Raw genomic sequence first — 22,886 nt, forward strand, 5'->3', positions numbered from 1 at the left:
GATGGCCCCCGCCCGGCGTGACCCACCCAGGACTCAGGGGGCAGCCGCCCTGCACGGACCCTGGCGAGCGCAGGCAAGGGAAGGGGACAGCAGCGGCTGGCCAGGGACTGTCAGCCTCTGCTACTCGGAGAAAAGTCTAGAACCTGCGTGCGGTGTTAGGTCCTGGACCCAACGACACAACAGGGGCCCGGGTAGGGGAAAAGCTCCATTTCACAAGCTGTCCAAGAATCCTGATGACCCAGCGACAGGAGGAAGCGAGATGAGGAGGTGAGTCCGGTCACGGGTCACGCCAATGCAATGCAACGTGTTCGCCTGCTTCTAAAAATCCTCAGTAACACTTTTTAATATACAAGAGTCAAAAGTACAGCAGTTTTACAATGTAGGAAAATTTAATACATACTATATAAACAACATTATTTACATCAGAAATCACTAGGACAGTGGCATTTTTCACAAATATAAATTAATTACTGTTTAGTCAACAGGTTTTAAAAGTCCACAATTTTACAATAAAGAAAAATCACCCGTCCCCAACCAAGTGGGGCGCAGATGGACTAAAGCAGCCTGGACCCCTGGCCTGGCTCTCCTCGCCGACACGGCCGCCCCCAGACGAGCCGGGGGCCCACCGCTCCTGCTGACGAGTGGGTTTTGGTCTGTAGGATTTCCGCGTCGCTGTGTGAATTCGTAACTGGATTGCGTTTGCACCGTGCGCATGCGCCCTGATGCGGCCCTCAGGTATCAGGTTAGAGTGTCTGCAGCACGACGTGAGAGGTGTCCTGGGTTCCCGTCGGAGGGTGTGAGAAAGGAATGGCTGAAAGGAGGGGGAGCCCGGGGCAGCAGCCGATGGGGGTGCCAGTCTGGGGTTGCCGCGTCCTCGGCGGAGACGAGGGCACACAGGTGAATCCGTGCTCCTGGTCAGGTTCCTGGTGGCGCTAACTCTCCTCTTCCTCGGCCCCTGCTCTACCTAGTAACTACATCCTTCAGAGCCAGTCTCCATGGAAAACCATCCTCAGAGACTTGGGGGCGGCTTCTCCCATCCACGAGTCAGATAATTCCTATTTGTGCAAATTTCTGGTTTTGACAGAAGCATACAGTATTCATACTGACTGACTATGAGGAAATGCTTTTTCTACCAACCCACTCTGCACACACACTCCGGCACCTCAACAGATGCTTTTGTGAGGATACTGTACTTTCTGTAATCAATTTAACACTGATCTGGCTGATGCTGCCTTTTGTGGCAGCATATGGCACTACAAGTCATGATGTGAACAAAAGGAAGCTCCTTTTTCCTCATGATGAGACATCTTTGGGAATAACTCGCATCTCCTATCAACAACTCCAGAGGAAAAAAAAAACAAAAACCTTGAACTCTGAAACGCAGGCTCCACCAGTCCTCCCCCTGGCCCCTCTAACTCAAAGGGTCACGACCCGACCTCCTACAGGGGAGGCCGAGCTGGGGCCTGCTCTGCGGACCCCACGGCCTGTTGATGGCTCGGGGGCCTGCAAGCCAGCCTGCCCTTCCTCTCTGGCCCGGGTAGTGTCAGTACTGTGGGGAGGGAACCCAACCTGAGCAGAGACACAGTTTCCTATCTCCCCCACACAGCACTCAGGCATGGCCCCGGTGGGGTGACCGTGGCTGGGGCTCCGCTGTGGTCCCCCAGGCAGTGCTCTGGGCAGGTGCTCTACAAGCCCAAGCTGAACGAACCCAAGTACCAGGAGGAGAAGTGGACCAGGAGGTGCTGAGCCCACGGAGCTCCCCACACCAGCTGTGTGGACCCAGCCTCTCACAAGGACCTCGGCACAGGTGAGCCAAAGACGCTCCGGGGAGCAGAGAGCACGAGCCCCCCCGAGCCGCCCCTGCTTCACCGTGTGAGGCAACAGTAAAGGCGTGAGTGGTGCTGCCCAGGAACCGGCGAGTGAGTAGATGGTGACTCATGAAGTCCCCTGTAGAGGAGCAGTTAGTGTGGGGAGTGTGACCCTGTGTACACCGAGGGAAGGGTTTCCAGCAGCTCTGAGCCGGGAGACTCACAGGCTCACTGCACGTTCAAGTCAGTTATTCTGTCTCCGTCTAGAAAGGCCTTTGGATACTCTAACAATACTGGTGAGTTATATTTAAGGTGAACAGAACGGAAGGCCCGAGAACCAGGAGTTCTGAGGCTGCTTAACTGCTGTAGCTAACCTGCCTCCCATCCCCTCCTCTAGTCCAGCTCTTCCTACCTACAGCTCAGTCACCCTGTCCTTGAAGGCTTCCAGTTTTGGGGGCAACAGTGAACTTAGGTTTAGACTTAGCCTGACCTCATTCTAAAACCATACTGAGTTCAGTTCTAATGATCTCCAACCAGCAGTGCAGCATGTTCACCACAGGGAGTAACTGATTTGTATCTGGTCACCCACTGCAGGAATGGCAGATGTGTGATTCCATGAATCCTCCTTCCTCAGGTTGTGCAAAGGGAACCAAGATGAGCTGCAGATGGTGACCCACCACCGCCCGGACCACACCACCAACCCCCCCACCCCCAGGCTGGGAAACCCATCCACCCCCCTCCCCAGCGCCCTGCCCCGGTGCCGCCAGCACCCAGCCAGGCATGAGCCTCTTCCCTCCCCGTCCTCTCCAGTCATCATCACTCAGTGTGGGAGCCCACCTGGAAGTGGATTCGGGAGCTCTGGCCACGCACCCCTGCCCTGCCCCGCCCTGCACTCAAGGCCACTCCCAGGCAAGCCAGCCCCCGCCCACTGCAGCGCGGACCCACTACCTTGCCTAGCGGGGGCGGGGACAGGGGTGGGGCTGGGGTTGGGGGATGGGGGTGGGGGGGTTGTGCAGGCAGTAAAGGAGGCCCACGCAGGAGACCACACCTCTGAGACACACAGTGTGGGAAAATTTAGTGTTGCTGGGGAAGAGGCCGTGGAGGAGGTGGCTCCCCACCCCCGCCCCTCCACACCACAGCTGTCACACAGTGAGGCTCGAGTGTCACTTCTCCCGAGGACACGTCTGAGGGGGTACCTGCTCCCCTGCAAGTCCTGTGGTGCGAGACCCCACCCACGTGTCCCCTCACCCCGTCAGCAGCATCCGTCTCATCAGAGTGCACCAGACCCCGTGTGTCCAGCGGGTCCCAGCAGCCTTCATGCACTCGTGCCTTCCCTGACCCCACAATGAGGTCCAGGGCAACAAAACATTCACGACTCTAAGACCTCTCCTGCCTTCACAGGGAAACAGCCCGTGAAGCTGGTAGACAAAAGCATCACCGCTTCCTCCTGGCACCCATCCGAGTGGGAGGCCAGGACCAGGCCGGAATGCGATGGGTGCCCAAGTGCAGGAGGGGGTGACCCAGATCAAAGCCGGACTGAGTCGAAGGCCCCCACACTCTGAGTGCCCCTCAGCAGCAGGCTGACGGCAGCCCCGCGTCCAGAAACACCCTCTCGGGTCTGGGTAACCGGCTCCTGTGGATCAGACCAAAGACGTCCAGGTGCTTCATGACGCTTGCGCTCCCCTGCTTTCCAAGCGTTCCTTTATGTTTTCCTAACATTCCAGTTATAATCTGGGTTGTTTTTCTGTTCTAGTGATCTCTCCAAAGGAGACCGATGATCCAGGGGTGACTTGGAGTCGTGAGGAGATTTCTGAGAAGGGGGCGAGCGAGGATCTGAGACCGCGGGGTGCAGCGGCGGCAGGGGCTGTTTATACTCCCCCAGTTTGTCTGTGTGGAAAGAGCGGTGATGGTCCGAGGGCCCCTGGCCGTGGTAGCCCATAGTGGGGCGGTGATCAGACATTCGTCGGAAATCCTGCTGGTGGTAATTTTGAGGCCTAAATTCATCGGATCGCCTCCGCTTGGAGTCATGATGGTGCCTGAAATAGAGACAAGAGAATCAGCTGAAGACCAAGGCTGGATTCCCACACCTCCTCCGTCATCCACTGGCTCTTCCTCACGCTGGAGGACACTTCCAGGGACTCAGAGCAAATACTAACATTACTAGAACTCAAAACCAAAACCAAAACCAAACTAAACTAGTAACAAAGGGCTATTTTATACTTGTTGGCAAAACACAGCCCATGAAATGACATGAGCCTCATCAAGTCTGCAATGAAACAAGCACAAGCTTGACTCACTGATGGCTTTGTAAACTCACATTCCCTTCAGGAAAACTGGCAAGACCTACTAACACTTTCATGCTCCTCACCCAGCCCAGGAGAAAAAGAGCCACGGAAATCATTTTCCAAGTTATTAATAACAGCAAAAACTCAAGCAACCTAGATATTCAACAGTAAGTGCAGTGTTAATTACTTTCAAACAGACTCAATGTGAAGAATATTAAGATTTTTAGTCAGGACTATGGCAAACTGCCTATTATACTGTTAACAGAGAAGCTGTAAAAGTCAACAACAATCCCCAACTCAAGAATGGGCAAAGGACTTGAACAGACATTTCTCCAAAGGAGATGCACAAACGGCTCCAAAGTACATGAGAAGACACTCAACATCTTTAATGAGCATTAATCACTAGGTAAATGCAAGTCAAAACTACCGTCAGGATGGCTACATTCAAAACATGAAAATAAATGTTGGTGAAAATGTGGGAAAATTGCAATTCTCATACACAGTTGGTTGGGACTGTAAAATAGTTCTGCTCTAGTGGAAAACAGTTTGGTGGTTCTGTTTAGAACTACCATATGACTAACAACTCCAATCCTAGGTAAATAACCCCAAAGCACTGAGAACAGATACTCAAACACACACCACGCTCACAGTAGCACTATTCACAATAACCAAAAGGCAGAAAAACTCAAATGTCCACTAATGAATGAATGGATAAACCAAATGGACAATGTATTAGGTTGATGCAAAAGTAACTCTGGTTTTGCATTGCTGAACTTTGCCATTTGATGTGGAAATACATTCTTAAATAAATGTGTTGTACATCATTTTAATGTGCGTTTCTCACTTCATGTTTTTTTGCTAATGACATATTACTTGCTGTTTATGTTTATTTTAGACTACAGAAATGATGTTAGACAAAAAAGCAAATTTGAGTTATTTTCTTAATGAGTTCAAAATGGGTCGTAAAGCAGCAGAGACAACTCACATCCACAACGCATCTGGCCCAGAAACTGCTAATGAAGGTACAGCGCAGTGGTGGCTCAAGAAGCTCGCAAAGGAGCTGAGAGCCTCCACGATGAGGAATGCAGTGGCCGGCCCCTGGAAGCAGATGGCGACCCACTGACAGCAATCGCTGAAGATGAGGAATGCAGGGGCCGGCCCCTGGAAGCGGATGGCGACCCACTGACAGCAGTCACTGAAGATGGTCCTCTGGTAACCATACAGGAAGATGCCAAAGAACTCAGTGTCGACCATTCTGTGGCCATTCAGCATGTGAAGCAAATTGGAAAGGTGAAAAAGCTCAGTAAGTGGGTGCCTCATTAGCTGACCACAAATCAGAACAACCGCCGGTTTTCTATAAAACATCGATCCATTTCTCAGATTGTGATGTGTGATGAAAAGTGGATTTTACAAGACAACCGGTTAGGGGTTGGAGAAGCAGCTCCAAAGCGCTTCTCAAAGCCAAACTTGCACCAAAAAGAGGTCGTGGTCACTGTTTGGTGGTCTGCTGCCCGTCTAATCCACTAGAGCTTTCTGAATCCCAGCGAAACCATTACAGCTGAGAAGTATGCTCAGCAAGTCAATGAGATGTACCAAAACCTGCTACACTTGCAGCTGGTATTGGTCAACAGAAAAATGAGCCCAATTCTTCTCCACAACAACACCTGACCACAGGTCACACAACCAAAGCTTCCAAAAGCTCAATCAATGGACCACGAAATGTTGCCTCATCTGCCATATTCACCTGACCTCTCGCCAACTGACGACCACTTCCTTCAGGCATCTCAACAACTTTTTGTTGGCAAAATGCTTCCACAACTAGCAGGAGGCAGAAAATGCTCTCCAAGAGTTCACTGAATCCCAAAGCATGGACTTTTATGCTATAGGAATAAACAAACTTCTATCTCATTGGAAAACATGTGTTGATTGTAATGGTTCCTGTTTTAAGAAAGATGTGGTTGAGCCTAGTTACAGTGATTGAAAATTCAGTCTGAAACCACAATTACTTTTGTATACACCTAATATATACACTGGAATATCATTCACCCATGAAAAGAACTGAAGTACTGATACATGGTACAGTGTGAATGAAGCTCTAAAATATCATGTTAAACATCTGAAAATGCCAACCATAAAAGCCACATATTGTATGATTCCATTTATGCAAACTGTCCAGACTAAGCAAGTCCACAGAAACAGAATGCAGAAGACGGGTGGCTGCCAGGAGCTAGGCAGAGAGAAGATGGGGAGTGACTACTTAGTGGCCAGAATTTTCTTTAAGGGGATGAACGTGTTTTGGAACTTGACAGAGGTGGTGGTTGCACAACACACTGAATATACTAAATAAATGTCCCTGAATTGTTCACTTTAAAATAATTTATGTTATGTGAGTTTCACCTGAATGAAAAAAGAAGGAGGGGAGAGGATGGGAGGGAGGGAAAGAGAGACAGACTGCCCAGGTTCCAGCCAAGATACCTACTGCTCAAACAGTCAGAAAGGGACAAAATGTGTGGACAATGGTTATCAAGACACCAGATGTCAGGAAAGAAAGAACAACACTCCCTGTGGGATGAGAAACGAATGACGTAAGTTTTATAAGCACCCAGCTCAGCAGAAGCCCAGGCTTCCTGAGATGGGGCGGGGGCACCAACACAGCTGGAGTTCAAGTGTAGAGTGCAAGAGAAGAAAGTTCTGCAGAGAAAGGAGCTCAAAGATCAGCAAAGGTGTTCCCTTGGGTATCTAGCTGGATAAGGCTCAGGCTGTATGTGTGCCAAAACTACCCAGGGGCCACGGGGGAAGACAGAGAAGGACAAGAGATGCTTGTGCCCTGTGCTCACGCAGGGCTGGAGCAGTGCCTGCTCTCTTCTCACCAACCAGACTGGAACCCTCTGCTCCAAGGGGCACTGGTCCAACGCCATGAGGGGCCTTGCCACAGCGGGGAAGCCCATGTGCCCTCGCCCCAGCACTGCTCCAGTGCTGCCTCGTAAGTCCCACCAGCAAGATCTTAAACAAACTGTTCCCAAGTAACTAAACTGCTTCTGGACAAAACTCCAGAACATTTATAGGAAGACAAAAATATCCAGCACTTAACTAGGTATCTAATAAAAAATTATCAGGCAGAGAGAAATAAAAGCAAAAATAAGCAAATGGGACCTCATCAAACTTAAAAGTTCTTGGACAGCAAAGAAAACCATTAACAAAACAAAAATCAACCTATGGAATGGGAGACAATATCAGCAGACAATGCCACCAACAAGGATTTAATCTCCAAAATATACCAACGGCTCACACAACGCAGTAACAAATAAACAAACTCTGTTGAAAGCTGGGCAGAGGGACTCCCTTGGGGGTCCAATAATTAAGACTTCATGTTCCAATGCAGGTGGTGCAGATCTGATCCTTGGTCAGGGAGCGAAGATGCCATGTGCTGCACAGCCAGAAAACCAGGACACAACAAACTCAATACAGACTTTAAAACAATGGTCCAGAGGCCACCATCACCCTAATACCAAAACCTGACAAAGATCCCACAAAAAAAGAAAACTACAGACCAATATCACTGATGAACATTGATGCAAAAATCCTAAACAAAATTCTAGCAATCAGAATCCAACAACACATTAAAAAGATCATACACCATGACCAAGTGGGCTTTATCCCAGGGATGCAAGGATTCTTCAATATCCGCAAATCAATCAATGTAATACACCACATTAACAAATTGAAAAATAAAAACCATATGATTATCTCAATAGATGCAGAGAAAGCCTTTGACAAAATTCAACACCCATTTATGATAAAAACTCTCCAGAAAGCAGGAATAGAAGGAACATACCTCAACATAATAAAAGCTATATATGACAAACCCACAGCGAACATTATCCTCAATGGTGAAAAATTGAAAGCATTTCCTCTAAAGTCAGGAACAAGACAAGGGTGCCCACTTTCACCATTGCTATTCAACGTAGTTTTGGAAGTTTTGGCCACAGCAATCAGAGCAGAAAAATAAAAGGAATCCAAATTGGAAAAGAAGAAGTAAAACTCTCACTATTTGCAGATGACATGATCCTCTACATAGAAAACCCTAAAGACTCCACCAGAAAATTACTAGAACTAATCAATGATTATAGTAAAGTTGCAGGATATAAAATCAACACACAGAAATCCCTTGCATTCCTATACACTAATAATGAGAAAACAGAAAGAGAAATTAAGGAAACAATTCCATTCACCATTGCAACGAAAAGAATAAAATACTTAGGAATATATCTACCTAAAGAAACTAAAGACCTATATATAGAAAACTATAAAACACTGGTGAAAGAAATCAAAGAGGACACTAATAGATGGAGAAATATATCATGTTCATGGATTGGAAGAATCAATATAGTGAAAATGAGTATACTACCCAAAGCAATTTATAGATTCAATGCAATCCCTATCAAGCTACCAACAGTATTCTTCACAGAGCTAGAACAAATAATTTCACAATTTGTATGGAAATACAAAAAACCTCAAATAGCCAAAGCGATCTTGAGAAAGAAAAATGGAACTGGAGGAATCAACCTACCTGACTTCAGGCTCTACTACAAAGCCACAGTTATCAAGACAGTATGGTACTGGCACAAAGACAGAAATATAGATCAATGGAACAAAATAGAAAGCCCAGAGATAAATCCACGCACATATGGACACCTTATCTTTGACAAAGGAGGCAAGAATATACAATGGATTAAAGACAATCTCTTAAAAAAAAAAAACAAAAACAATGGTCCATATTTAAAAACAAAAAACACCTTAAAAAATGGGTAGACCTAAATAGATATTTCTTCAAAGAAGACACACGGATGAAAAGATACTTAACAGTGCTAATTATTAGGGAAACACAAATCAGAACTGCAATGTACCACCTTACACTGGTCAGAATGGCTGCCATTAGAAAGTCTACAAATAACAAATTGTTGGAGAGGGTGTGGAGAAAGGGAACCCTTTTTTACATTATTAGTGGGAATATAAATAGATACAGCCACTATGGAAAAAAGTATGGAGGTTCCTCAAAAAGCTGATATAGAGTTGCCATATGATCCAGCAATCCCACTCCTGGGCATATATCTGAACAAAACTCTAATTTGAAAAGATACAGACATCCCTATGTTTACAGCAGCACTGTTTATAATAGTCAAACATGGAAACAAATGTTCATGGACAGATAAATAAAAAAGGTGTGGTGCACATATACAATGGAATATTACTTTCAACTATAAAAAAATAAATGTCATTGGCTGCAATATGGATAAACCTAGATAATATACTAAGTGAAGTTAAATCAGAAAGAGAAAGATATCATTTGATATACTTTGTTTACATGTGGAATTTTAAAAAATGATGCAAAGGAACTTATTTACAAAACAGAGACTCAGATATAGAAACACTTCCAGTCACCAAAAGGGAAAGGGTGTCAGGGGGGATGAATCGGGAGTGTGGGATTAGTAGACACAAACTGCTATCACACAAGAGAGAAGCAACAAGGCCCTACGGGATCCATAAGAAACCAAAATGGAAAAGAACAGAACCAGGAAAGTAAGACCTACAGTGAGGCAATAATAAATCAATCAATTGAAACTGACCCAAATGATAAAAATTAGCAGACAAGGATAGAAAACCATTTTTAAATTGTATACCAGATTTCAAAACGTCAAAGACAGACATGATTAAAAAAAGATATGATTAAAAAAGGAACGGAAACTATCCAAACGAAACAGAGAAAACATCATTCAAAAAAAACACAGCACCAGTGAACTGTGAGACAAATGTGTAACTGGAATCTTCATAAGAGTGAGGGAACAGAATAAAGTAGTCAAAGAAATAATCGTAAAAAAATGAAAAAATGATAAATGTACAGCTCTAAGAATTCCCAAGCATAAGAAAAACAGGAAAAATACACCATGGCACATTATAATCAAATTGCTAAAAACCAGTGGTGAAGAAAAAGACACATTATGCAAAGAATAAAGATGACAGATTTTTTATCAGAAATGATACAAGTAGAAAGTAGATGAACATCATTAAAGTACTGAAATAAAGTGTCAATCTATAAATTTATACCTGTCAATCTATGAATTTATACCCAGCAGAAAATATTTCTGTTAAGTGAAGACAAAATAAAAACTTTTTCAGACATACAAACGCTGAAAGAATTTATCACCAGCAGACCCACACTAAAACCAAAGTCCTTCAGGCAGAAGAAAAATTGTGTGATATGGAAATACAGAGCCACGCAGGACAACGCAGGGCAAATGCCCACTGGAGCCAGACAAGAGGACAGGAACGCGTGGGGGCGAGGGGCACAGACCGCCTAACAGAGGCAGCTGCTGCTCAGCCACAGCTACTACCCTAAAGCAGCCCGGTGTCACCAGCTCTTCCAAAAAGAAGGCGGGATGTGGAGATGTTCATATGAGCATTTCCTATGTTAGATTCTAGGTGCAGCCAGAGCCTGTCTTTAGCCTAGGGGAAACTGAAGCTCCTAGGAAGTTAAAATATAGCTAAGTCCTGAAATTAAAGAGAGATAAAACCTCTTTAGCCCTTCCTAACTCTCACAACTACTCTTACAGAAGCTGGCCCATCGGAACATGATATAATGGCTGCAGAGAAGGGATGACTTGGACAGGCTCTGACCCTTGAAACTGCAGCTCCTGGCGTACCACCGGCTGGGTCCCGCCTGGTGTGGCCAAGAGCCTAGTACAGTCACCATTCTGACTGCTGATTCTAGCATTTTATGGCTACCCATTCTCTAGACTTTCTCAGAGGAAGAAAGCAAACTCTCCCTATGCAAGTGTGATGATGAAACCACAGGTGGCTCCCTGGCCCCAAGAATGACACGTAAAACCTGTAACGTAACGTGGCATTCAAGGCCCCTCCACCACCCAACCTGTCATCTTTGGGGTGGGCAGCTCATCCTAGGGGCCCATCCTTGCCCTGGTCCTGTGACGTCTATTCTCTCTCTCTCTACTTAACTGACTCTTTACGACCCAAATCAAACCTCCCTTCTTCCTCAGCCCTCAGGAAACACTCAAAAATCCCTTCTTTCATCCACCCATCCCTTGGCACTCAGCATCAGCTGCATCGTTATTTCTCCCCAGCACTCTGAAGACGCCGTGATGGCAGAACACTGGACCAGACTTGGGACCGTGCCCGGCGCACAGTGAGAATGAGCATCTGATGGAGAAGAACATTAAGTGTGCACTGCTTGTCCCTCCCTTCTAAACCTAAAGCCCCAGGCAGAGGTCAGTGCCGAGAGTCTGAGGGCCCTCCACACACCGGTCATAGTAGTCCCTGTGCCCCCGGTGGTCTCGGTCGCTGCTGTACTGGTCGTAAGGTCTCTTTCTTGATAGGTTGTTGGGGCGGTAGCTCCCTGAGCGGTGGGCGTCCACGTGCCGCCGGTCCCCATAATGGTGGTCCTTGTACCAGTGCTGCTCATACTGATGGTGCCTGTCACTCCCCCAGGGCAGATTGCTATTGCCACCACCATAGTTGAACTTTCTTTCCCTCTGCCAGTCGCCTCGATCTGCAAGAAAATAATAATCTCATGACTGCAAGGAATGGCTGCATTTCACTTTCACTAAAGTTTAAACTGCAAAGGGCTGACACGTGCCGCAGACAGTCCATTTCCTCCTTGGCCTCTGTGCTGCTGGTTATCAAACAAGTAATGAGTCCTAACATTCTTTCCCAAAATGTTTAAGGCAATTGAAAATTTAACACCTTTCTCCTTCTGCAATCTTAAAAACTACTGCTTTTTGTTTTTCCTTTCTTTGTTTTTCTTTTACTGCTTTTCATTTTCTATCTGCTTACCTTCCAATCCAGGGCAGACTCTTAAAATGATATCTCACTAAAGCAAACAAAACCCAACACCAACAACAAAAACCCAACACCAAGCAATTATTTGGGAAAAGGCACTGCTGAGTTTCACAGCTATAGGTAATACCTCTGTTTATACCTTTAAGGTTTATTTACCTGCTGGTACCGTCAGCTATGCCTGGCCCCCGGACACCTTGCCAGACCATACCCACCGAGGCTACTCTTCTTCCTCAGCCCACACCACTTCCTTGCATTCTTCCTGTATAAAGCGATTCCTCTACTCTGGATTCTGTAACTCTCAAGGATGGGAGCCAAACTGCAGTTTGTTTTAGATTCTGTAAGCCTCCCTTTTTTCCTGAGGTGAAGAATCACACTTACGAATCATAAAAGGCAGTGAAAACACTCAAGTCCAGGAAAGGAGGCTCAGCTGGGTTGAAATGTGGTCCCCCAACGTAGAGCCACGTGGGGCCTCTGTGACTGCAGTGAAAACAGGTCTCTGAGTTATAGGGACGGATCCTGACTTGAGATCATCTTGGATTTACATTGGGCCCTAAATCCAATTTGGGACAAAGAGACGCGTAGAGGAAGGCCACGGAGAGAGGAAGAGAGACCGGAGCCAGGCAGCCAGAAGCCAAAGCACCACGGCCTGCTGGCCCGCACCACAGACCAGGAGAGTGTGTGGAGCAGGCTCTCCCGCAGGCCGCACACGGGAACCCACCCTGCTGACCCCCGGCTGATAGCAGAGCTCTGCCTCTGAAACCGCAGAACATACTTCTCTTCTTCTAAACCACCTGGTTTGCAGCACTGTGTCACAGCAATCTCGGGAAACTCACAGAGATTTTAACCAGCAGGAACTCTGTGGTCTCACGGGACACCCATCTTCCTGTTACAATTTGTTAAGGTCAAAAGACGTGCCACCAACTAAACCTCTCTCTACTCACTCTGTTGGCCTTCTAGCGTTTTTCTACAAAGCCAAAGAATAATTCCATCAAGGAACCTGTTTGGCTTAGAAATTCAGACCATCAAAATAATACAAAGTCAACCAGTGGCTTAAATTCATTGCTGACCCAGGGTGGAGCAGGCCAGGGGACCAAGAAGTAAAAAACTTTTGATTATTTAACCAAAGAACCAACAAACAACAAAAAGACACACCTTCACAACATGAAAGGATCGTCTGAAGCCATCTTCAAATAAAAGATGAAACCTTCTATTTTGAAATAGAAGGTTTCAAAAGGGTGTCAAGGTATGTGGTGTAGTAGAGATGCTTAAAACTCAAGCCAAGTCATTTATTTCCAGAGAAAGTAAACAGTGCTTTTCTTCCTTCTTGAACCCTCCATGGGGTAGGGTCATAGGTTGGGAAGTACTGACTATTAAGCAGAGGGGTGACAAATCCAAAGTTTCAAAGACTACGAGTTAGTTTAATAAGAAGAGTTCTTTCTAAGGATCAGAAGAGAAAATCAGTGACCTCACAGTCTAATCCCAAGAGGAAAAAAAACCCAGTAAAACTGCTAAGACTGCAGCTAAGGACATGGAAATACTTTCCAACCACGTTACTGTACCGGCATTCCTCACCCCACCAACAAAATGGAGATCAATTAATTCAACTAAGATTTTTAGGATTAATAGATATGGAACTTCTTCTAGATAAGAGTAACTACTGCAGAATTACACCCTGCCAAAAACGATTAGAAAACGCCAGATAAACAGAAAATAATCTGCTTAAAGACATCAAAGAGCAGCCCAAGCAATAAAGACTAGAAGGGATAAGATTCCAAAGAGCAAAAAACCAAAGTCAACTTCTGCGGAAGTCACCGCAGTGCACTGGAGAGATCTGTGATTCTGAGCCTGAGCAAGCAGCTGAATATCTGGGCTTCTCCCAGCAGAGAAGCACTGCTGGAGAAACAGAGCCACCAGCAGAGCCCTTGGTGGTCTTTCTAAGCTCAAGGGGCACTGGAGACTCCAGGGACTCCAAGCACACAGCCAGTTTTCCCTCACAACACTTGCTGAATCTGCAGGGAGCGGAAGGCTGAAAAGCTGAGCTGGAGGCCTTCTGACAAGCGGAACAGTTGAGGGAGGCCCAGTGCCAGGTAAACCAAGACCAGAGTTTAACAGCGGCCGGCGGGGAGGGGCAGCGAGTGCAGCAGGCCCCCTGCCGAGCACCCTGCAGGGCCACGCCCCAGGAACGGGGGACCAGAGGAGGACCAGACCACTCACCGGTGGCAGGGATCGCCTCCCACTCTGCATGACGGGGGAGGAAAGAGCAATCCTCTCTGGGGCAAAGTGACATCATCTGGAGCTTGTACAATTTTTAAAACACAGTGCCTGCCATTTAAACAAAAATAACTCGGCACGCTAAAGGACAGGGCTGTATGACTGAAAACCAAGGGGTAAAAGAAAACACACAAAATGGCTCACAGTAATTCAGATATTAGAGTTAGCGGACAAGAATCTTTAAATATCTACAGTTAATGTGTTTCAAGTAAGAAGAAAAGATGGAGAACATCAATTTTTCTAAAGGCATGAGAACTTTACTGGAAGCTGAGAATGTACTTTAAAGAAAACAAGTCAAATGCAAATCCTAACACTGAAGTTTAAAAAGAAACTACAATGAAATGAAAGTTTATGTTTGGCAAAACTAATACAGTTATGTAAAGTTTAAAAATAAAATAAAATTAAAAAACAAAACAAAACAAAAACCAAACCAAAAAAAAAAAAAAGAAAGTTAGTTTATGGAACATTTGACTCTCCGTAAAATTAATACCACGCTTCCATATATACCAGTGGTTCCCAATCTTCTTGGCACCAGGGAGTGGTTTTGTGGAAGACGATTTTTCCATAGACTGGGAAGAAGGTTTGGTCTGGGGATGATTCAAGTGCATCACACTTACTGTGCACTTAATTTCTATGACAACATCAGCTCTACCTCAGATCATCAGGCATAAGATCCTGTAGGTTGGGGGCCCGTGATATATACTATATTTTTTTAAGATTTTGTTCTATATGCTTTTTTCTTATTATTTTTATCTTTAAAAGTAATTCATGCTCATTGTAACCAGTGAAGTAACAGATACGGAAAAATTAATTTTCTCCAATCCTCCCACATTTTACCAGCCTAGAAGAAAAAAAGACAAAGAAAAGGAAGTGTTAATTGCTCAATCGTGTCCGACTCTTTGGGACCCCATGGACTCTAGCCCACCAGGCTCCTCTGTCCATTCAGCAGGCAAGAATACTGGAGTGGATTGCCATTTCCTTCTCCAGGGGATCTTTCTGACCCAGGGATGGAACCTGGGTCTCCTGCATTGCAGGCACACTCTCCACTGTCTGGGCCACCAGGTCTAAGGTAACTGCTATTGTGTGTATGCTTTCACATCTCTCTCTATGCTTATGCAAATACATTATTCAAATATTTATGATGGGAAACAGCTTGGTGGTTCCTCAAAAAGTTAAACACAGAATTATCACATAACCAAGCAATTCCACGTTCCTAGCTATACACCTAAAAGACCTGAAAATAGGCACTCAAATAATTGCATGCGAATGTGCACAGCAGTACAATTCAGAACCACCAAAAGCAGAAACCCAAACGCCCACCAACTAGTGAAAGAACAAACTGTAGTCCAACCACGTAGTGGTGTATCATTCAGTCACAGAAGGAGTCAAGTACCGACACGTGCCACAGGGAAGACCCTGAAAACCAGAGCCCAGTGAAGGCCCAGCACATACTACATGAGTCTGTGTGACGCTATTAACACAGAGTCCAGAGTAAGTAAATCCACAGCTGGGGAGGGGCAAATGAAGCGTGTTTTCTCTCTGGGATGATCAAAACGCTTTGGCACTTGACAGAGGTGGTGGTTACACAGCTTTGTGAGTGTTCTAAATGTCGCTGAACTGTTCATTTTAAATGGCTACACTTCTTTACGGTACGTGACTTTCACGTTAGTAAAGTTAAACACACATGCCACAGAGATTCTGTGGTTCTTGCTGCTGCTTTTTTTCCTTCCAATTTTGACTTTTATCTATAAAGCAACTCATTTTTTTTAACAACTGCTAATAATACAGAGTATAAATGCCCTATTATTCATCTAACCATCTTTCTATTAGTGGGAAGTCAATTTATTTCCAGCTTTTTGCCATTACAAGGCTACAACAGCACCCTCATCATACGTGTCTGCATTTCTACAGGACAGACTCCCAGAAAATGGGCCTCTGGATTTAGATACTCCAGACTATTTTCTGGAGTAGCAAGTCACACTCAGGAATTGGTGTGAATTTCACCCTATAATTTTTGCTGATCTGAATGGGTTAAAAAAAACGGTTAACTTATTGTTACTTCAACGTACATTTCCCTAGTAGTAATACTGTTCATCTTGTCCTATGGGCCATTTGAATCTCCTCTTCCAAATGAATTGTCCATTCCTAACCTTTGCCCATTTTTGTATTTGGTCATCCGGCTGTTATCAATTCATAAGGGGTTTTTCAGTATTACCAGTTTACCATGTAACTCTCATATACAGTGTAAACGGTTTCCCTCAGTCTCTCGTTCGTCTTTTGTTTACTTGTGCGAGTTATGTTCTTCCTAAAGTTGAATTAAGCCTTTTGGATCTTTATTCGTGTATTATTTCACTGAGAAAAAAAAGAAGACAACAAAGTGAGAGAAAAGAATGAAGCACAAAGGCCGGGCCGCTGTCTCTGGAAAGGAAAACAATTTTTTTGTCACCTCTTCTTAAAGCTTCTCTGACGACTCACCTGCATTACTGAAGTGTCTCTTGTTGGGGTGACTGTAGTTGTCTCTTGGGTGTCCATGCATCTGCGGGCCATGAGAGGCAGGCAAGTGAGGCTTCTGTGGGTGAAGGTTGTGCGGGGTGTGGGGCTGAGACATCAGGGAGTCACGGCTGGAACCTGAGGCCTCTGGTCGAAATGGTTTCTTACCACCAATCACATCCTCTTTCTTCTTCTGCTCCTGGAGAGTCAAAGGAAACCAAAGACCCTCAGGATCCTAGGCGCAGTACCCAAGAACAGTATAAAGATCATCACCTTTGAACATTTCCCTCTTGATTTTTGACAAGTCCCTCTTGGCTTCCCTGCTGCTTAATACCGTCTTAAGAAAAAATGCTCATAAACTCCACTGAGTTCCAGGGCATGAAAACCCTACAGAGCTCCATCTGCTGCTGCACCTACTGGCCCCTCACTGTAAGGAAGCCAGTCTCCATGACCCGTAGCTGTCAGAGCCTGGGGTGAGGAACAGGTGCCAGGCTGTCAGCCCTCCTGCAGGCTGCTCTTGGACCACGTGAAACCAGAACCACCAACCCCCCGACTGGTCCAGTGGGAACTGGTTCCCATGCCAAAGTCATCACACTGAACATCTATCTAAGTAACATCATGTCTCTACCACAGAAATGACTATTCAAAATAAAAACATCAGAAAATATAGTAAGGAAACACTAAGAAATGTGAGGTGACGTGAAATCTCACCACCAAGGGAATTACTGTTAATAATCTGGGCCGGTATGTGTTTATATATATATATATATATATATATACACAGTAGTCCCCCCAGTCCCTGGGTGGTACAGTCCAAGGCCCTCAGTGGGTGCCTGACACTCAGGACAGCACTGAATCCGTGTGCACATATGCCCGTGGCACTTCACGGCAGGCACAGTAAGAGGACATCCAAACGGCCGGCGTCACTCCGCTTGGGCTTTGTGGCTATCATCAAATACAATAAGGATTACGTGAACACAGCACTGCAGTACCGTAACAGTCGATCTGACGGCCGAGGGCCACCAATTAACTAGCACACAGGCAGTGAATCCAGTGTGGACATGCTGCACAAAGGGATGGTCACGTCCCAGACAGGATGGAGCAGGACGGCTCAGGATTTCACCACGCTACTCAAACCCGTGCGTAAATTACAACTTCCAGATTGTTTATCTCTGGGATTTTCAATGTAATATTTTAAGACTATGACTCACTGCAGTTAACTAAAACTGTGGAAAGCAAGACTACATAGGAGGAACTCCTATCTTGTGTGTGTGTGCATGTGTGTGTGTGTTTTAAACAAAAGTATTACTTAACATTCTTTTTTCAGTTAATGTACTGTGAAAATCTTATGTGAATACCTACTGAATATTACTATAATATTTATGGTTGAATAGTCCCTGATATGGATACATGAAGTCATTTCCACATAAACATATTTAAATAATTATCTCTTTTAACTAAATTCTTAGAAGAACTGCATGTTTTAGTCTTTCTGTAAACCCTACTGAATTATCCTCCAGAAAGGCTGTGAATGTATACAATAACCCCAACTAGTAGGCCCACTAGTGTCATTACCACCTTAATCTAACTTCTGATAACCTGACTGATGAAGCCCTTTACCCTTTACAGCATATGTCCAACTTACACTTATCCTAACTTCCCCTCTTCCCTCAAGTGCCTTGCCCAACTGTTTCACTCCTTACTGGGGCTTTTCCTAACTATTCTTTCAAAGACTTTTCACAACGCGTAAAGTTCACGCTAACATTCAGCAAAAGTGTTATTATAGTATTCCTGTATATTGCTGTTCTAACATATTTTTCCATGTGAAACTAATTATAAACCACTTGACAATGCTGCCCCACAGCTCAAAGCAGTGCTGGCACAGGACACGTGCGTGCAACAGGAGACAGCTGCCCTGCGCCTGGCACGACTCCAGGTGCTGACGATCCGGGAGAGGATGAGCGCCCTTCAGCCCGCAGGCCTCCTCGGAGTGGACGGGTTGGTGAAGGAGGTGCTGGGTGTTCCTAGACTGGCTCTACGTGGCTAACTGGTGGGAGGGCCCACAGGGCAAGTCAGCAGATCTGCAAATGGACACACTTGAACAAGGAACGCTGCCCTGCAGCATCGGCCAAATGTCTTCGTGCCTATCTCCCGCTACCAAAGAAGGGGCAGCATCTCCTGGGCGCCCTTCTGTGTTTGCTCCTTTATGCAAGTGGTTGGTGCCCTGTGTGCAAAAGCTGGAAGGACACCAAGGGCACATGGCCCAGAGAGAAGAGAGAAGGCGGGCGCTGCCCACGACGTCCTCTTTCAAGAGCCACACTGATAAGCCACCGCTGAGACAGGTGCATATGGAGGGAAGGGCCTGGTGAGTAAACGCTTCCAGGACATAAGAACACAGAGGAACAGGCCCTCATCAGAATGCCAGCCCTATATGGCCCCTGTACACTGACACTACCATCCATCAGGTCTCAGCCGATAGTCTGACTGCTTGTGGAGTATGTGGACAAACTGCACGGCTAAGACGGCGGAAGAACCCAGCAGGCAAGAACCCACCCGCAGCCCCTCTCGGACCCAGGCCTCCATCTGTAAAGTAAGAGCAGGGAACCCCGGGCCCTTTCCAGACCACAACCTACGAGTTTACGATCATCTCCTGAGACAAAAACAGGAATGAGGGAATTTTTTTGGCAGAACTGGTTTTTATCTGTTTGTATGAATTAGGCTTAAATTTGTATTTTTACCTCTTCTTCTTGAGATCTTTTCTTATGAGCCATCTTGTATAACTTGTGCAATTTTCGAGCATCAAATTCTGTAAACTTGGAGACAAAAATCCATAGGTTCCTAAAAAAAAGAAAAAGAAATTTTTTCTGGTAAATTATAGAATTTTAAAAATAACTCTTCCCTTTATGGATGGCAAGTTAATTGATTTTGCTATACTTGGAATACTTTCCAAGTATAAAAAATAGAGAAATGATCTTTCAGGTCTTGGCATCAATAACAAATACACCTTCGGAAGCTAACTAATGTCAACAGAATTTGACAATCTGGAGACAATTACATTATCAATATTACATTGATCTGGAGACAAGGGTTCCGTCTCACAGCTAAAACCCCTCTAACTTATTTCCTGACGCCTGTGACCTCAGACCTAAGATCTCGCCCCACCTCTGTTCTCCCTGGGCCCTCAGGCAGTCTGTCATCACCACCGCCTCCCAGGGACCCAGGTACAGGTGGGCATCTCTGCACTGCTGCCCCTCCCTTCCTCCCAGCTGTCACCACCACAGCCTGTCATTCCTGCCTTCGAAACTCCAAGCGACTGCCCTGCTCCGATTCCACTGTGCGTGGCACGACTGTCAACAGGGCAGTGGCTGGTAGAGCAGGTGTGCAGAACACGGAGGCACAGGTACCCTCGTGTGCTAGAAGGAAAGGCGCGCGTCCTGGAGAGCAGCCACACCACGCCACGCAGCGCCGCTCAGAGAACACTGTCCAGCTCCTGACCAGTAAACCTGCGGCCTCCTACGGAAAGCCATTTACCTTTCTCTCTCAAGTCCTCTGTAGCAGCACTTCAGTCATCCTAACAACCTGCTTTAAACCTTAAGAGCCACTTTCAACGTTTTGTTGAAGCCTGAGAACTCTCCCATCTAAGCAGGTCCACTCTGCTTTCCCACGCCGGCTCGGTCTACCTGCCTGCCCCTTGCAAGTCTTCCCTCCCTGACTGCTCCTCTGCACGGGTTTCTACCTTCTTGGAATTCCTACTAGACTTGATCTTCCAAGCATCACTGCATGAGGGACAGTTTCTCATGAGTGGGCAAGGACTTACTTATGAACCACAGCAGGCCAGGACCACAGTACCCAGCACATCTAAACACAGACTGGCCACAGTGCACAGTATCCAGCCTAGCTTCATGGAACTATACGCTAGGATGGTGAGCTTTTGTTATCTTCCAATAGGGGTTAAGCTGGGTAAAAAGAGAGCCAGATGGCTAGATACAGGGATCCAGAAGTTGGGAACAGTCTAAGAGGAAAGTCAAGTCACATTTCAAAACTTAAATGTTCTTTTTTCATGGCTGTGAAGCATGCTATGAATAGCATCATGACAGAGGTTTTCTTAAATCTCCTTTTCACTCAAAAATCCGTCCACTGATGTTAGGCATATTACACAAAGATAATTAACTGTGAAGTATATGAGTTCAGTTAACTGTGGAGTATAGAGAGAGACTTAATGTTACAATTCTCTTTGAGAAATTACAGGCATGTTTTATAAACATCAGAAATGAATTATAAATGAACCTATGTAAGTCATGATGCCTTACAAACTGAAGTTCTGGATTAACTGCATTAATCCAAATTACTACTTGAGTTCTTCAACTATTAGAAGAAGCCTCACAGCTCCAGTGGTTTGAGCGTTTGCCTCCTCTTATTAGCTGATACAGAACTAACCAATTAGTTATATTATCTCTGACTATTAACCTGAGACGGGTAGAGCAGTGAAATTATACATGATTTCTATCCCTTCCAGGTTCAAAGCCTGAGTCTTTATTCTGAGGACAGGCCAGCAAATCCAGCACCACAGTATTTCTCTCATAAAATAATATCATCCTACCCAGTCAAGACTGGCCTCAGAGGAATAGGCTATTTCAGGAAAAGAAAACTGAAGCCTGCAGGTAAGCTGCCAGTCGTCGGCTTTTGCTGAGAAAAAATGTTTTCATTAGGTGGCTGTGTCATGTTGTATAAAACAAAAATAGAATCCCTAACACACACACACTCTGTCATCAAGTCAGGACAGACAATGCGACAGGCGTGCGGGGCCACGGCGGGTTACCTCCTCCACAGCTTGGTGTGCTCCTGGTCTGAGTAAGCTTTCAGGCACTCGGCTATCCGGTCCCCGATCTTCAGCAGGCAGCTCCGCGTGTGCTCCAGCTGCTCCTGGACGCTGAGCCCCTTGTCAGGCTTGTCCAGCTGCTTCAGCGCCTTCTTCACGGGCCGCATCCGCTCCTTACACTGCGACAGAGGAGAGACATAAGCCCTCTGCACCCCACGCTTCCTGTGCCCTGAACTCCCAGAGAACACACAGTCCCCCTCAGGCCACATGACCACTTGTAGAGAAGCAGGGAAAGAAAGGCAGGGCAACAAAGAAAAATGTTAGAGAGTCGGAAAAACGTCAGGCTCCAGTCTCGGCTCCAGTGCTCAGAGCAGCGGCGTTCACACTTTACTTGGCCTCCAGAACACCGCTGTTTCCCCATCTGCCAGAGGGGCATTCATGATGCAACTACTTAGTTCTGAAGCGGAACTACAGACCTAACATGAAAACCGGGCACCACAAACTACCTAAAACTGCAGGGTGAAATATTTACAAGTCCTTCAGGCTTATAAGAAACTGAGGGAAAGGCTTCCAGATAAAGACAGTGGACTGAACACAAGAAACTTGTTCTTGCTGTCTCCATCCACTAAGACGACAGTAAAGGAATTGACTTTAGAAGAGATAAGCCCACAAAGAAAAGGGAAATCCAAGAAACCAACAGCAGCAAACTATTACAGCAAGTGAAATCACTTAATAGATACTTACTAGAGAGCTGAGAGCCAGCCCAATTTATGCTGCAAACTTATTCCCCCAAAGGCTTGCTAAGTATCACTGGCAGTAGGGGTGAAGGCTGAAAATAAGGATTTTTTTTTTTAAGATTGCCTAAAAGGAATAGATACTCAGATTCATTACAGACACCCAGATCTCTAACTCTGCCCAACAACATATATGGAAGTTTATTCTCTGGAGAGGATAAGTCTTTTAACTGGGCTGCACAGGCATAGTTGAGGGGCAAGCCTGCTGCACTGAAAACAGCATTATATGGAATACATGTGTAATATATGCATATTAGATGAGCCACCAACCAGCTTGGTTTTTGGTTGTTTTTTTTTTGCCTCGCAGATTCCAGAATGAAGAAAGCCAGGTCTTAATCCTCCATCAGGAGAATTGGAGGATTCTTGTGCCTAAAACCTGACCACCCAAGAGCAAGAACCAAAAGATGCTGACCACCGGACTAAAGTTTTCTGAGGAAGCAGCCCAGCCAGATCACCCTACGAAGAACACTCTCAGAGCCGATCAAGTGCCACGCACATGCTCAGAGGTTCCAATCAGAAGCTCAGTCCTTACTCTTAAATATCAGAAGACAACCAGGGAGCACCA

General features: G+C 45.8%; 1 protein-coding gene across 5 annotated transcripts in view; it reads right to left on the reverse strand.

Moving 5' to 3' along the window:
- Nucleotides 1-327: 327 nt before the first annotated feature.
- CHD2 (chromodomain helicase DNA binding protein 2) overlaps nt 328-22,886 on the reverse strand; it is a 113,654-nt gene continuing 91,095 nt past the window's right edge. For all 5 annotated transcript variants that reach the window (XM_027522053.1, XM_027522055.1, XM_027522052.1 and 2 more), the window contains 5 exons: nt 21,528-21,706; nt 19,447-19,546; nt 16,694-16,907; nt 11,411-11,657; nt 328-3,844 (listed from right to left, as the gene is read on the reverse strand). In XM_027522053.1, coding sequence (XP_027377854.1) covers nt 3,511-3,844; nt 11,411-11,657; nt 16,694-16,907; nt 19,447-19,546; nt 21,528-21,706 — 1,074 coding nt within the window. In that variant the 3' untranslated portion in view covers nt 328-3,510. The remainder of the gene's footprint in view (nt 3,845-11,410; nt 11,658-16,693; nt 16,908-19,446; nt 19,547-21,527; nt 21,707-22,886) is intronic.

This window comes from Bos indicus x Bos taurus, chromosome 21, assembly GCF_003369695.1.
Source record: "Bos indicus x Bos taurus breed Angus x Brahman F1 hybrid chromosome 21, Bos_hybrid_MaternalHap_v2.0, whole genome shotgun sequence".
Taxonomy (NCBI): Eukaryota; Metazoa; Chordata; class Mammalia; order Artiodactyla; family Bovidae; genus Bos; species Bos indicus x Bos taurus.